The sequence below is a fragment of the Astatotilapia calliptera genome, chromosome 11 (assembly GCF_900246225.1).
Source record: "Astatotilapia calliptera chromosome 11, fAstCal1.2, whole genome shotgun sequence".
In the NCBI taxonomy this organism is placed as follows: domain Eukaryota; kingdom Metazoa; phylum Chordata; class Actinopteri; order Cichliformes; family Cichlidae; genus Astatotilapia; species Astatotilapia calliptera.
Genome location: NC_039312.1, coordinates 13,340,099 through 13,356,031, shown reverse-complemented (window position 1 = coordinate 13,356,031; position 15,933 = coordinate 13,340,099). Strand labels below are relative to the sequence as shown.

General features: G+C 43.5%; 1 protein-coding gene across 7 annotated transcripts in view; it reads left to right on the top strand.

The window, feature by feature from the left end:
* The window catches only part of znf516 (zinc finger protein 516), a 48,672-nt gene extending 33,202 nt beyond the window's left edge, over positions 1-15,470 (top strand). For 5 of the 7 annotated variants that reach the window (XM_026183699.1, XM_026183700.1, XM_026183702.1 and 2 more), the window contains exons 3-5: positions 1,830-3,140; positions 6,187-6,291; positions 12,366-15,470. In XM_026183699.1, the coding sequence (XP_026039484.1) occupies positions 1,830-3,140; positions 6,187-6,291; positions 12,366-12,562 (1,613 nt within the window). In that variant the 3' untranslated portion in view covers positions 12,563-15,470. Of the gene's footprint in view, positions 1-1,829; positions 3,141-6,186; positions 6,292-8,895; positions 9,099-9,263; positions 9,335-12,365 lie in introns of those variants that run through there. The other 2 variants (XR_003273747.1, XM_026183704.1) reach the window with 2 other exon arrangements.
* The last annotated feature ends 463 nt before the right edge of the window (positions 15,471-15,933 follow it).

Below are 15,933 nucleotides of genomic sequence, written 5' to 3'. Positions count from 1 at the left end.
TCCACCGTTCCAATATCCGAGCAGTGCTATCTAGCTTAGATAACGTCTCTTCATCAGAGATCACTGTCACTGAGGTCAGGTTGGATTTTATACACAGAGGGTGTCAGGATCAGTCTGTTGAAACATTAAATTAACAGTTAGCGATGAAAACGTATTTAGGATTCGGCGATTAACTAATGTGTTTTATTCTCAAGCAGCAAAAGATTTTATTTATCTGGCCATCCATCCTTTTCCTCGTTACCTTTCTTCCTCGTCTGCCTGCTGACTCTTCTAATCTCTAAGGTTACCTCCTGTGACACTTCCACCGTCACTCATCCACTCTCCTTACCACTGAGCCAGCCAAGCAGCCTGATGTTTGAGGGATTGGTTATTTATAGCGTCACTTTCCAGTGAGGGGCCATGCAGGCTGAGAGGACGCTCCTTTCGAGCCACCACACTATTTGTGTTTACTAATACACATATGTTGTGTACTCCACCCTTTATATGATGGCCCCACACCACTGGTTATTAACTGAATAATAAAAGTACTGGTTTGGTAACCAGAAAACATCAGTTGTTCCACTCTAACTGGTAGTCTACCCTGTGCCACGCTTTACCTTTGGCGGGGTCCTGGGCTGTGAGCGCTGGCCAACGTTGCCAACAGGAAGCCAAATGGAAAAACAGATGGCAGATTGCTGGTGCTGTAAAAAAAAAGAGGAGGGATTATGGAGAATACAATAATGTGCTACTTAGAGTATCTGATGTATTTTATCATACATATGAGTCTGCATGTGCGATTACCCTGCCTCTGGCAGTCTTTCATACTGAAAAAGTCTAACTTTAGGATTGTTCTTCCTCACATATATTTTTTTTTATTTAAAACCAAATATTGCTACTCATTCTACATCTATTACTAGTGTTTCCATTCAGTTTGATATCATCGCCTCTGTCAGCGCGCCCCAGGGTGGCTGTGGCTACAATGTAGCTTGCCATCACCAGTGTGTGAATGTGTGTGTGAATGGGTGGATGACTGGATATGTAAAGCGCTTTGGGGTCCTTAGGGACTAGTAAAGCGCTATATAAATACAGACCATTTTACCATTTACCATTTTACCATCATTATTAATGATCTCTGTTCCTGTTGAAAATTTGGACACTTAGGGAAATCCAGTCATAACAATCACATTCACTGTTAGAAACCTGTCAACTGCCACCTTGTGGGGAGTTTATAGAATTGCACCTGCATGGCTTAGCAGCATTGGCTCAGTACATTTAACACATGCAATGTAAAGCAGTGCCAGCATAAGAGCGTGCCAGTAAATAAACCAGTTTTACAGCCCTGTAACACTCCTCATTTGTTTATATGTCAATAAGGAGTTTATTGAACTCTATGGCAATGTTCGATGCTATGTTGTAACTATTTCCATCCATATGGACTATAAAACAGCCCAGCAGTTGCCAAGGAAATGTACATCTCTCTGAAATAATATTCAAATATTTATACATAACCTTCACATGAGTTTTGCATGGTCACAGACTATTACTGAAGAAATACCAAATCTTAATGAAATGTTAAAATGTAATTTTGTTTTGTTTTCTGCTATTCTGTATATTCTTGCATTAGTAGATATAATTGTTTTATTTTAGTATGCATAAAATAAAAAGAGAGGTTTTGGAAAGACTGATCAATGCTGCAGCCTGGTGGACATTTACTAAAACTACATCTAGTCGAACCAACATGAATGTGAAAGAAATGATCCCTGGGTTAACTATTAAGTGTATTAAACTATAATCAACATGACATCCTTTGTAGCCACTGACCTTTTTGTTGTTGTTGCTTTTCCCTACAGATGAGAAGCCTTACATCTGCAGCATGTGTGACTTTGTCGCCACAGATTCACAGGCCTATTTAACTCATGTCCGTGTCCAACATCCACCTGCCTCTAAAGATAGATCCAGCACCATTCCCAGTCCCAGCTCGGACAGAGGAACTCCCAGCAGTAATATCAAACTTAAGAAAGCGCTTCTTCATGGAGTAAACAACTCTACATCCCCTCCTGGCTACCGTTCAGCTCAGTCCACTGCACTCGATCCCAGCGTAGCACCTTTGGATCTATGTGTCAGGGCTGAGGGCATCAGGGGTATAGCCTCTTTAGCCTTGGACAAGAAAAGCCTCCCTAGCCACAAGTGCTCCTTCTGCTCTCACTCCACCCGCTACCCCGAGGTGCTCTGGATGCACCAGACTGTGGCTCACCGCATTAATGGCAATAGTTCCAATCTGGCTCCTAAATGGGCTCTTAAAACCAACTCAAAAGGCTCCAAGGACAGTTCGTTATCCTCTAGGAGACGCACAGGACCTCCACCTTTCCTGGAAGGGAAGGAGTGTCAGCCTCTCCCTTCGCTGATGCGCACCCAGCGCACACGGCCTCCAGCGTGCTCTAGCGAGGCTCTAAAAAAGAGCAAGCCAGCCAGTTATTCAGCCACACCATCATCATCTTTTGCTCCCTGTGCCTCTTCCTCAAGGGGCCCCTCTTCTAGCTTGGGCACCCAAGCTGGGAGAGTCCCAGCACGGCCAGGCAGCAGCAACATCAGACCCACGGAGGACCACACTCATCAGTCACGCTTCAGACCCAAAGTGGAAGTGTACCCGCGGGGAAGCTCGCTGTCATCCTCCAGCTCCTTGGAGAAGAACACTGGCACCCCTTCACGCCCCTCAGCCCCAACTGCCGGCTCCACTACATCTTCCAGAGCTGACCGCTACTTGTTGCCCCAAGAGGGACTGGGTTTCATGCTGTCTAGCAAACACGGCCTAGCAGAGTACAGTCGAGCTAGGGGCACCCCTCATCAGCAGCTTCCTAATCCTCACAGCCAGGTTCGGGCTAACGCTACGAGGCCCAGCACCATTACCCATAGTTCAACTGCAGGACCCAACTTTGGTGCCTCGCAGGCGAAGGGTGGCGCTTTTCAGAATTCCTCCTGTCCCTCCTCATCCTCTTCTTCATTACCTTCAGAGGCTCGCAGGGAGGTAAAGCAGGAGCCAATTACCGAGACACCAGAGACGCCAAGTGACGTCCTCGGCTTCCTCAAAAACTACAGCCCTCATGAATTTGCTACCATGTACCACCGCTGGGGTGCAGCCAATGCCCTCATGGATCCTACTGGTAGGCATCAATTTATTTATTTTTATGGCTGATTTACTTTTGTTTGTGAAAATTAGCAGTGGCGTAGTCCAAGTTCTGTTTTTTTGTGTTTTTATAATGCCAAACATTGGAAAAAAGCTGCACTGCAGAAAGTCCCTCATCATAAGCTCACATCCAAAATGCCCAGAGGGCCTTGGCTTTGCCAAATGTCAGGAGTATGTAGAAGAGTATTTTCCAGTGTCTGAGCAACTTTTTCAGCTGATATGATTAGAAGTGATTAAACCTGACAAGCTATCGAAGAAAAAGACACCAGCAGCCTCAAACATCCAAACTTGTAGAGCAGGCACACATATTTCTCTTTATCTCACACACTTGGCACTCCATCTGGGAGAAAGTGATCGACAGGCAAACACACACACAGTCTGATGAGGTTTTTAATAACGATGGGATCCATTAAACGAGCGCACACGTGTGCTCGCATGTTTGTGAGGCATAATGAAAGTCTTTATCTGAGGCAGCATGTGTGTCCATATGTGCCTGAAATTTTTAGATGCAAAAGGAACGTGTGTTTGTGTGTGTGTGTAGCCTCTATTTATTTATTTTTTTGTAATCGTGAAAGACGTGAGAGAACCTTTGCTACTCTCAGGTCTGCGAGGCATGCCTACTCTCCAGCTCCACTCTCCCAGAAAGCTGTCACAAACTGTTTAGGTCACGGCTCTGCCTGACGAGAGACTCGCACAGATGCGAATGGAGGGAGGAAAAACAGAGAGAGGGAACAGAAGAGGCAAAGAGAGAGATGAGACAGAATAATTACCCCACCAGCTGCTTTGGAAATGGTCATTACCGAACATCCGTATTATTTGCCCATTTTCAGTTGTGTCTCTGAGGTCAAGTGGGGCTGTGTGGAGCCAGGGGTCAAAGACAACAGCCCCAGAGCAGACGCATGACATCGCTGTCACCCGTCCAGGCGCATATCGTCACGATCTGCCTTAGCCCTTTGAGTCACATGCGATAAAGTGACCTTTTTTGAGCAACTGAGTCTTTCTCCCTTTCTCTCTGTAATAGCGGACACGAGTGTGCGCGTGTCCGCTTGTGTTTTCCGTCCAGCTCTGTCTTGTCTTTCATTAGTGCGTCAGTGAGAAGGGCTGGCGGCCCAGAGTAGAAGTAGAGTATCCAGAGGCCAGCAGTCGGGCTGCCAGAGACACTCTCTGTCACCTCTTCCGCATCCCTGTCCTCCTTGTTCCCGCAGCTGCCCCCCCCCACATCCCTCCCTCTCTGCCTACACACATACACAAATGTACCAGAGTTATGGGCACTTCCCAGGTATATGCCAGGCCTTAAGCTTATGGTGTTTATGCGTCCTCAGTGAAAGCACCCCTGAATCTCCGGGCCTCTTTTTTGTCAACGAGAGAGGTCCGAGGCAAGCACGCATGTGTGTTGTCATTAAGTAGACCATCCTTAAATGTCTCTCGTCCTCGTGCTGCCCCTGCATTTACATGCAACGCAGGGGGGAAAAGAAAAATCCGGCACGAGTGACGTGTCTTTGCTGCATAGCTGTCGAAATTATGAACACAGAGCGGGTTTTATGGTGAATTCCTGCTCTTTTTAACCACTTTTTAGTATGCATTCCATCTGGTTTACAAAGCACAGGCGGGCTTCTTGTCCCCTTAACAATTAATTTCCCGGTGGCGTTTTTCTTATACTGCCTCGTTATAGCTTTAGAGCTCTCATTAGATGTGGCGAGATAAAAGTTGATTGATTTTCCCGCGCTTTCCTTTTGTTGTAAATCAATTTTAAAGTAAAATCCATGTAGCGTTAAAGGCGTCGGTGAGTTCTCTGTTTAATTTTGTTTACCTAAAAGTTTCGCAGATTCTTCTCGCAGGATGTGTGCTAAAGTACCATAGTGAACTTTGTGATTTGTGACGTCAAAGTTAATCGGTTCTTTTCCGGCAGTATAAAATTTACAAGTTCGTCCTGTTGACCCGCATTAAGCTGGCATGGGAAATTGATGGTTTTTGTCTAAATGTTTAGTTATTGAAAATAACTGCGTAAAAGCAGGACGTAACAAAAAGGCTGAAGCCAGGGAGTGTCCGTTTAGTCATGTGCCATCAAGGAAAACTGACTTACGAGCTTTGAGCGTGTGTTATCAACAAGTTGATTTCTTTTCGCGTTTTAAGGACATGAACATGTAAAGGTGAGCGGTGCATGTAATGTCGCAGTTGTTGCATTATTATGTGTGTGTCTAAATGATGCCAGTGTGTGCCACAGCCCGTGCTTCACTTTCCTCCCTTGGCCCAAGCGCGCATATATACAACTCTTATAACTCATACACATGCCAACACACACATGCGCACACACACACATACCTGACATGTGACACACGGGCAGCGGAGCGGGCACATCACAGCCGGGGCGTTTTAATTGCCTGTAATTTATGCGGTGTGTGTGCACGCTTTGTGTGTCTGGCTGTCAGCCTCTGAGATGATGCTGTGTGACAGCTGCAGTCCAGCCCCTGGAGCTAGCCGCTCATAATGAAACATTAGACATACTAATGATGCCTGCGCGAGTCCACTACTGATGCTACCTACCTCCACCGCTCCAGCCAGGCTCTGCGCTTTATGTACACCCACTCACTTTCTGCCTGAATCCGACCTTTACGTCTTTAGACAAGCTGTGGAAAAACTGCCACGTGAAAATGTCTTCCTGTTTGAAATAATATGACTCTGATGTTCACTCTTGACCCATTTTATTAAAAGAAAAATCCTAAATGTAAAGCCTATGCAAACTCAGAGTATTCTTTGTCCCCTAATAGTCCATTTTCTTACACACACACACACACACACACACACACACACACACACACACACACACACACACACACACACACACATATATAATATAAATTGGTGTTGTTGTTGTTTTATCTCTGTTCTAAGAATCAAAAGTTCAAATTCACTGCATTTGGCCTCCTCTAAATCCAGAATGGCTTGCAGTGGTTTTGACCTCTGGAATTTGCAGAGCCACCATTTAATCCTGTGTTTCCTCCCTCACGTGTTTGTGTGCGCAGGGATGCTGAGGTCTCTCATGCGGCAGGGACAGTATTTCTGCAATGAGTGTGGGAAGAGTTTCAGCCAACCCAGCCACCTGCGAACTCATATGAGATCCCATACAGGTAAATACAGCCATTACGCACTGGGGAAAAAAAAAAAAAAAACCCCAAACAGAAGCAAGTACATATTTGTCACACACGTGCTGGATCTAATGTAGAAGTGTCTAAGCCTTGGGTTAAAATCGTCTTCACTCTCACTTTTTTGAGGTGGATTTCACAACCTTTGTTTGTCACAAAAAAATTTAAACAATGAAAAAAAAAAAATCTAACAAATGCACATTTGACTGTGACAAAATGTAAGGCCACTCATATGAACTAAGTATAGTGAAATCCTGTGACTGCAGTAGGGCTGCAAATGTGCTAATTGATAGTAAAAATGACAGATTAGATGCTTATTTGCACCAGTATTGACACCAACGCGGCCATCTTCGCCTCCTCAAATTGACACAACTTCACTAGTGTTTGGAATAATTGGCATTCACAATGCTAAACAACAGTGAAGCTCTCATTTTAACAACACTGAAGTACTAAAACATTTATAATAAATATTAATCTGGCCAGAGCACACCTTAACGTTACCTATTAGCAATAACCCAACAGCAGCATTAGCCGTCTGTTGGGTTCTCGTTAAGGCAGCGGCTGGGGCCTATGGCTGATGATAAAATGATAATATTAATGTGTGAGTTAGGCAAAAAATGTTATCACTCCTGCCTGTCTGTAATATTAGTAGATAGTGACAGGATAACACAATTATTTGTGTCTAAAAAGTCTTAAAATCCCAGACTGAAGCTAATAAAGTTCTGCCAGAAACTACAGAGAAGCAGTGACAGCCTACAGTACCAAATTTATGTGATTAGCAGTGGTTCCAAAACATATTGTCTTTTTTTTTTTTGTGCTTTTTTGCATTACAGTCTTAAAATATTCATCACAGATACACACCATTTTGTTTCTGTAGTTTTCTATGTCAGTACTGAGTGTCAAAATCTAGTATCGTGACAACCCTGGACTGCAGCAAGCAAAATATACAATACATTATTCTGCTGAATGTTTGTCACATTACGACATGAGCACCATTTTTTTTTTTATACACAAGTAAACAGAAAATGTGATTGTTTTCTCTAAAATAAAAAAACCAAGCTTATAACAAATGTAATATCATTTAAACCACTGAGCACAGTTAGAAATATTAATTCTTTTTAAGATATCAAATAAAGCTCTGGATCTCCAAACCCTAAACCAAAGATTATTGTTTGAAAAGTTCTCTGCTATGACTTTCTAAAGTTATACAGAGCAACTCAAAGAGGATAAATGGTGTAGTAGTCAAGGTGCAAAAACATCAGTCACAGAAACCATTAAATTACCCAAAATGCAAAAGATATGAAATAAGGGGGGGAAACAAGGGAAGGAAGTCCAGAGCTCTACTTTAACATGTACAACTTTATTTAGCTACTTGCTATTCCTGCAGTATTAGATGTTCCCAGTTTCTAGTTTCTCTCACCAGTCACTCATTCCTGTACCACCTGTGCGCACACAGATCTATCCACCCAGCAACGCCGACATGAGATATAGAGGATATATGCACAGGGATTCACATTCTCAACAATATTTCATCATCAGGCTCCCTGTACGTCCGCTCCGTCCTGGCATTCTGCAAATAAATCAAAACAGATCTTTTTGTTCAGTTGAGTGTGACAACCGGTCTGTGAGTCCTTCCCCGCCCTGGGCTGGGCAGCTGTCTCTATTTTTTAAACTGAAACATGATTTGCTCCGGATACTGACCTGTGACAAATTGTATACATTATTAATTACATGTCAATTAGAGAGATGGAATTGTGCATTCTAATGAAGCAGAACAGCATTTGTCCACGCCAGCCTTACGAATCCATTTGCATGCATCCCAGTGCCATTCACTAAACAGCTTGATTCAGACACTCCGGCTCTTCCTCTACTTTCACTTATTCCCTCTGCTTTTCATTCCCCTCCTTTCTTTCCCTTTCATTTCCTTTCCTAGATCCTTTGTCTTCTTTCTCACTTCAGTTATTTTCCTTTTTGTCTCCACATCTTGTCACCTTTGCGGTCTTTTTATCTCCTCCGTCTGTCTCATTTTGCCTTTCTCCCTATCCCTGCTTTTCCTTTATCCATAGACTCCCCCACTCTCCTCCCCCCTCTTTGATTTCTGGTTCTTTTCTTCCCTTTTCTCTCTTGTTTCTTCCTCACATTCTTTCCCTCTCCTCCTTCTCCCTTCCTCTCTTTCTTTTTAATTTTCACTTTTATTTTTTGTCCTCGCATACTCTCTTCTCCTTGGCTGCCTGATTTCCTGCCTCCTCCTCCTCCTCTTCTTCTTCTCCTTTCCCTCTCCTGTCCTGTCATGTCCATCAGCCGGGCCAGCGGTGATCACAGTAGACAGTGAGATAAGTAGCTTCTTTATAGAGAGTGTGAATGATATGTGGCACAGCCAGTGATTCTAAGTGACAGAGGCCAAATGGTAAGTGATGCAGAGCTCAGCTTCCCTCCAAGCTCTATTGTAAACACACACACACACACACACACACACACACGCACACACACACACACACACACACACACACACACACACACACACACAGATGCCCATGCACAGGCTCTGTAAACACTCACAGGGGCTGTAATTAATGTTGTCACCGACAGTTGTCTTCAGCATGGACGTGCACACGCACAGAAAAGGCCAGCCACCCCGAGGCCTCTATTAACATGCGTCATATTAAATCACCGACTCGCCTCCACCAGATTCCATCACCATCATCACCACCACCATCGTCGTCGTCGTCATCATCATCATCATCATCATCATCATCACCATCATCACTGCCAGCTCCCCTCTATTAACAAGGGTGCTGGTGTCAAAATGCTTTTTGTTTGCGTGGTGGTAGACCAAAAAAAAAAAAAAAATGCTTGTGTGGATCTGGTAGAGCGTTTAACCAAATCCTCCCTCCCCCTTCCTTCCTCCTCCTCTTCCTCTCCCCCTCACCCACCCAATCCTCCTTCTCCCCCCACAGTTGGGTTTGATTTTAACGGACTCCACAGAGGTACTGACGCTCACACCACCGCTTCTGAAGCTCCCAAACAAGTATGTGGCACAATGGCTAATCACTGGGCTCGCTCATCGCTCCCGCATGTTTCTTAATGTTACTGTCTCACCTCTGCATGTGTGTGTCTGTGTCAGTCACTCAGCTTCCTAGCCTGTGTGTGTGTGTGTATGTGTGTGTGTGTGTTTGTTTTTTTTTGTTCATGTTTAACATTCACATGTGGCGCCCTCTGCACACGGCATTAACACCTGGCATTCTCACATGCTGCTGGATCACACCTCACGTAAGAGTGTGTATTCACAGTTGTCTCATTGACGAGCTTCACTTTTGCTTTGAAAACAATGAGGTTTGCTCAATTGCACTAAAAGGCTGGGATACTTCAAACTAACGCCTGATTTAGATGTCTATGGGAAAACTACGCCGTAACCTGATGTGCATTTACCGAGAAATGTAACTACACATGAGATCGGAAGAGCCCGCAATGACTGAATGATGTGGAACTGCATAGGGTTAAAAAGGATTTCCAGTTACATTGTAAGTTACAACGTAGATTCCCCCGCAGCTATCTAAATCAGGCAGAAGCATTATTGGTTAAAGAACAGCGCATGCTTTTTACTTGTCATGAGATGCATTTTTCCCCCCCACATTGTCATTACAAATATCACATCCCCCTTTTTCCTCATCACACTGGAAAGGATGTGCAGGCTCTGATCTGACACATTCAGACATATACAGTTAAATCTGCATCCATGTGTAGAGGGTGAATAGCTCTGCCTGGCATTTTGGCTAACCGTACCCATACTTTGACACTTCTTTCACCTAAAATATTGAATTTAGGTGTTTTGATGTATGCATTTGAACTCAAAGGGCAGTTGCTGCTTTGCTGCAGTGCCAGACGGGCTTTGGGATTTGCAGTTTATCGGAATTTCACTGTACATTCGACACATTCACATGGGCTCATCAGCATGTTGCAATTGCAAAATGACAGCATGTAGATTCTAATGTACAAAATTGCTTCATTTGCTACAATTCAAACTTTATAAATCTTCAAGCAGCTACAATTCAGGAAAATGATCATTCCTAGCAATATCTGTTAGCAGGTATTTTGAGCATAAACGAATTTCCAGCACTAAAAGCCATCTGTTATCATGTCAGCAGATGTAACTTTACTGCTTTTATTCATCCTGATATCTTAACTGACACTGTAAACTAACTGATGCTGTTAACTGGAGTTAACAGCGGTAACATGGCAGTTTTTGCCGAGAGACTAAGAGGTTGAGATCATACGCATGGCAAGAGGACAGCAAAAAGCTTGGGTTTGCATAGAAATAATAAATCTTAAATGCCAATATACTCAACTATTCAAAGACTGTATATAGAAATGCGATAATGCCTTAATCATGCATTTCTGTTAATGGCCAGCAGAGGGCAACTCTTGTGGTTGCAAAAAAGTAGTGAAATTGTATGAAACTCAGTGAGAAAATGTCCATATTTCTGACTTGTTTTATGATTCCAGTTATTCTTTTTCTGAAGACTCAACAGTCTGAATTGCTAGTTTCACGACTTATTTAATAAATTTTATTTATTTACTTTTTTTTTAAGTTTATTTTTAATAAATAAAAAAACAATAAAGCGGGGAATGCATCTGCAGTACCATCAGATTTACAGTCAAAGCCACTCATTGCTTCTTGTATCGGGTCTCAAAAATCACTTCAAAAAGGCAGTCCACAAACCACTGGGCAACATCACAGTATCTCCTACTTTCACCGTTCACATACAGTGTACTATAACATCTTTGTTTATGAGCAGGTGTAAATACAACAAGAACCAAGAGGATTGTGTGGAAATGAAACTGAACACAAGTAATTAACAAACTTTAAAAATTGCAGAAACGATGAGTAAGGATTGGGGTCAGTGGGAACATTGGGCTAAAGCTACTCTGCTTTGACATTCGGAGAGACCCGGGCTGTACACGCGGCACCTCCATCATAATTAATCAAGCACGCCCATGTGAACTCAGATTTAACACACACTGTGAGTGATGGGAGCGGACGCTGCAGAGGGGTCCAATTAAATGTAGTGTTGACGCTGCTTTACGGTGCCGATAACCTTTAGTATAATGTAGTGCACCGGTCCTGTCAGTGATGTTTTCCCTCGCAGGACGGTGTCGCGGAGGTTTTCGCTTCCCCCGCACGTCTCACCCTCACCATCTTTGCAGCTGTTTTTGGGGGTTTTGAAGGGGGGGGGTTCAGTGTGATTAATTATACTTTTTTGTTTTTTATCTCTCTCGCTTTCTGTCTTACACCAGCCCCCCACTCCCCCCTTCCTTTTCTCACCGTTGCGTTTCTGATGATGTATGATAACAGCTATATTTCCCTGTTTCTTCTTCTGGGAGAAGGGGTGCGGGAGGGGCACGGGGAGTCATTTGTTTTCCCGCTTTGATATTCTTCCATTTATCAAAATGATAATTAGGTGCAATTAAATGGCACGCTCATTTGTTTTGCTCAGGTGTGCGTTGCTTATTTTTATTTATTTTTGTTTTTTCAGAGGTGTCTGTGCCATTGTAGGTCATTCTAATTAGAAGCGAGAGTATAGGGTGCGCACAGAGTGTGTTTGAGAGGGGGTGTGTTTGTGTAGGGGGCCGCTGGGTGGCCCAGGTGATTGAGAGAAACGTATGGAGACAAAAGTGGGACTCTTTGGACAGGGGGATGTGTGGCACTCTTCTCCAGATGGCAGGAAAGGGCGAGGAACAGTTACTCCATCTGGGTCAGGATAGAGAACTTTTTAAGTGAAAATAGATTTAAAAATAAATAAATAAATATGAAGGCTTCACTTAACCTACAGAGTGTTGCTGTACTTCTAGCTGGATTCCACCATGTGTCTTTGCTTATGTTTGCTTGTGTTCTCTGGCCTCCTCCCCTTCTTTTTCCATTCCCACTGCAGCAAGCCTCATCTATGCTTTGCATCATTTTTGTCTCGTATATTTAAACATCCCTGTCCTCTCTAAATTCTGTGTACGGTGTCACCTCTGGCCGCCATATGACCTTTCAACTTTGTGTGTGTGTTCCTCAGGGGAAAGGCCATTCTGTTGCCAACTCTGCCCATACCGAGCCTCTCAGAAAGGGAACTTAAAGACACATGTCCAGAGTGTCCACCATATGCCTTTTGACAACAGCCAGTACCAAGACAGGAGGAGCTTGTTACTGAGCCAGGGGGAGCGAGGAGGACCGGCTGCCAAACACCCACCAAACCCACAACAGCAACAGTAAACACCTTCAGCTGATCTGATCACAACCTGGACCAGCTTCTTACACAATCCCAAAGCCCTGTCACCGTTCCTGAAATTCACAGATCTAGACACAAGAACCTACGACTAACAGTTCACTTTTTGAGCCTTTCCTCTTCACCGTCACCCTTTAATGATGTAGAATTTTCTACATTGAAGGTTATTGTAGTTTTTTTGTTGTTGTTTTTTTTACTGTAAAAAAGCGTGTTCAAGTTGTGCTAGAAAATTTCAAAATCACAAAGACGGCCCGGAGCAGAAAAAGTCTTTTTAATAGAAATGACACCTGATGGAAATCTGCTTTAAGAAGCTGCGTGGGTCAGGTGTGCACACCTCTCACCATAGAAGAAGTGAAGAGTGAAATGCAAAGTTTCTCTTTGGCAGGGAGGCTGGACTCACCAACATTCAGTCTTTTGCTTCATTGGGTCTTCTTTATCACGAAGGTTGGCTTGTGACCTTTAAATGATTTCTGATCATGGGAGCCCTGAAAATTCGATGAGTTGCCTCTTGCTGCCATTTTTGGAGGTACCAACAAGTAAAGTTGCTGCCAGCTGCTTTACAGGAGAAGGAAAGTAAATGAGGAGAGAAACTGAACTCAGATGCAACTGCTGGCATTGTGATCGAGGACTGTGGCATTGCATGGCTGCTGTAGATGCCCCCACAAACCTTTTTTTTTTTTTTTAATTGTTTATTTTTTTTGTTCTTTTAAGCTTTATTGTACGTGAGATTTTGTGCATTTCTCAGGACACTGACCATCAACACACAGCAAGAGAAGAAAGAAGCTCTACGGTTCATCGACAACCAGCTGGCACATAGCAAGTTTGTCTCCTGTGGGCTCTGACTCAGAAGACTTGCCTCTTTCTGTCAGCGTGTGTGTGTGCGCGTGTGTGTGTGTGTGTGTGTGTGTGTGCGCACGCTTGTTTAGGTGTGCTAAACTCACTCCCCTTCAGTCGACAGTGTAATGGTGCGAGTGCGGTGACCATTCTAGAGCTTGTGATTAGAAAGAGAGGGAAAGATGGAGAGAGGTAGGATAAGAAAGGGACAAAAAAGAGAGGGAACAGTAATGGAGATGTATGCTCATGAAAAAGGCAATATAAATGAGCATACCATTTTTTATGGCCCTTCAATTATTGTCCATTTAAAAGGAAGGGACTGAGTGGAGTTTTCCTCAGTAACTCGTTCATATTAGAGTGTCACCATCTCAGACTATTTGGGCTTTAAATGAGGCGGACTCCACTAAAGCAGGAAGAAAGTGGCAGGAAGAAGTCGGCTCCAGATTGCAAAGAAAAATACGGTGCTGATCATGTTAGGGGGAAGAGATGCGTCCTAAGATTTTTCCATTGCTAAAGAGCAGTTCTGAACTTTTGACCGCGCTGTCTCTTAAAAATTTCATGATGTCATCTTATGCTGGATTTAGAAAGCATAAATCTTTTGCCTTACATAAACGGTAATGGCTGAACCTTTATGCTGTCTGTTTTCTATCTGGAATCCACCATGATGCTTTGATTTTTAAAAAATAAATGCATCTTGTGCCCAACAACTCGGCATGAGCACGTCACCGGCAACAAACAGTCATACAGAAAAATGACACAAAATTACCGGCCGCCTGTCGATTGAACGTTTTCGATTGAATGATAGTCTTTTGCTTAATGAGTCAACTTCAGTTTTTTAAATATATTTTTTGAGAGGAAATGGTTTGAGTTGCAAGACTGATAAAGGATGTTATGGAAGTAACATAGGTAACGATGGGCTACATTACACAAAAATGCAAAACTGTGATAAGGAGCCTTGTAAATAGCTCATGCACTAAGCATGTTGGTATTAACACTGCAGCCAGGAAGTAGGAGAATATTTGGCCCCTAATTCCAGCTTTTACCCTCTTGTTGATTCAGAACCCATAGGCAGGCTGAATACCATCTAAGGGCCCCATTATAGCCGTCAAGCGGCATCTGACGAACGCAGAGTTGACGCCAAATTGACATCGCATCCACTGTAGCAAGCCTTCGTTCCTGCCCGTATGCGCCTCCAAGTTTCTGAAACCTGGAATGTTGTGCAGCTGCCGCCGCACCTGGATTGGAGACAGCATCCTGTTGGATTTTACCGCTGTTTTAACGATATGTCGGCACAGAAGATCAGAGATTATACAGACAGATTTTGCAAATGTCTGAAAGGATAAGACTTAAAAATAAACAAAACAAAAACAGCTATTTCTTTGCATCTGATTTTGACATCACCTCCTATTTGTGCTGTAGTTGAGCTACTGGCTGACACCTATTATTCAGCGGGTACATGCACTGTAACAGCAAGCGACCAACTTGACGTCTATGATGGGGCCTTAATAACCGAAGAAAGCAGCAGTGCAAGTGCATTCTTTTTTTTTTCCCTTTGCAAAGTAGTGTGACCGTTTTTAAACTTGTTCAAATGTTCAAAGTCACGACTGGGCCTGCCGTTCCTTCCTGTCCCCAGTCTTCGTACTAAGTCCCCGGCCATTCTTAGTGGACAGACGTGACCGTGATGTTAATCTTCTCGTGTTAGGATTTAAAGCTGTGCCTTTAATGGTTTTATTTTAAAGATAAAGTGGGCACATAATGAAACGTATCCACCATCCTGTGTAACAGTGTGTTTATTGGACCGACAATGCAGAGCTGATTAGGTTACCAGAACATTTAAGCAGAGCCTATCCCCTGGGCTGTCAGTCTGATTCTTTGAATGGTGATATGACGCTTTGCATTCGAGGGGGTCAGAGAAAGAGTAGGCAGAGGTGAGGAGGTCAGCCTATCAGAGAGTTCATGAGTAAATACACAAGGTGGAGACACTGAATTGTAGAGCTGTCACAGCCTTAACACAGGTGTGTGTGTGTGTGTGTGTGTGTGTGTGTGTGTGTGTGTGTGTGTGTGTGTGTGTGTGAGAGAGTGTGAGAGAGTGTGTGCGCGTGCATTTCAAACCTCTTTATACTGTATTAGAGGTTGACTAAACTTCCCGTGTACTACAGCCTCCGTCTCGATGCTTTCTATATTATCCTACCTCCTGTAATGAAAGCATGCTAACATTTATTGGCTGATGTCAAGCAGGGCTGTTTGTTTTACTTGTCCTTCACCCTTAAAATAGCCCCCAGGATTGAATACGCCATGCCCAGCATGTAGGGGAAGAGGAGAAGTAAAGCGAAGCAGCTCAAGACTCTGAAGAAGAGTAAAGCAGTCGGTTTCTCTGATTCAAAATTCACACCAGTTGTAGATGACGGAGCTTACAGAGTACTGTATTTTCCATCTATTTTGAGACCTCAGTAGTTTTTACGCAAATGTGTGATGAAACAGTTGTTATGCCATTGGGTTGTTTAGTTATGCATACAATATCGTG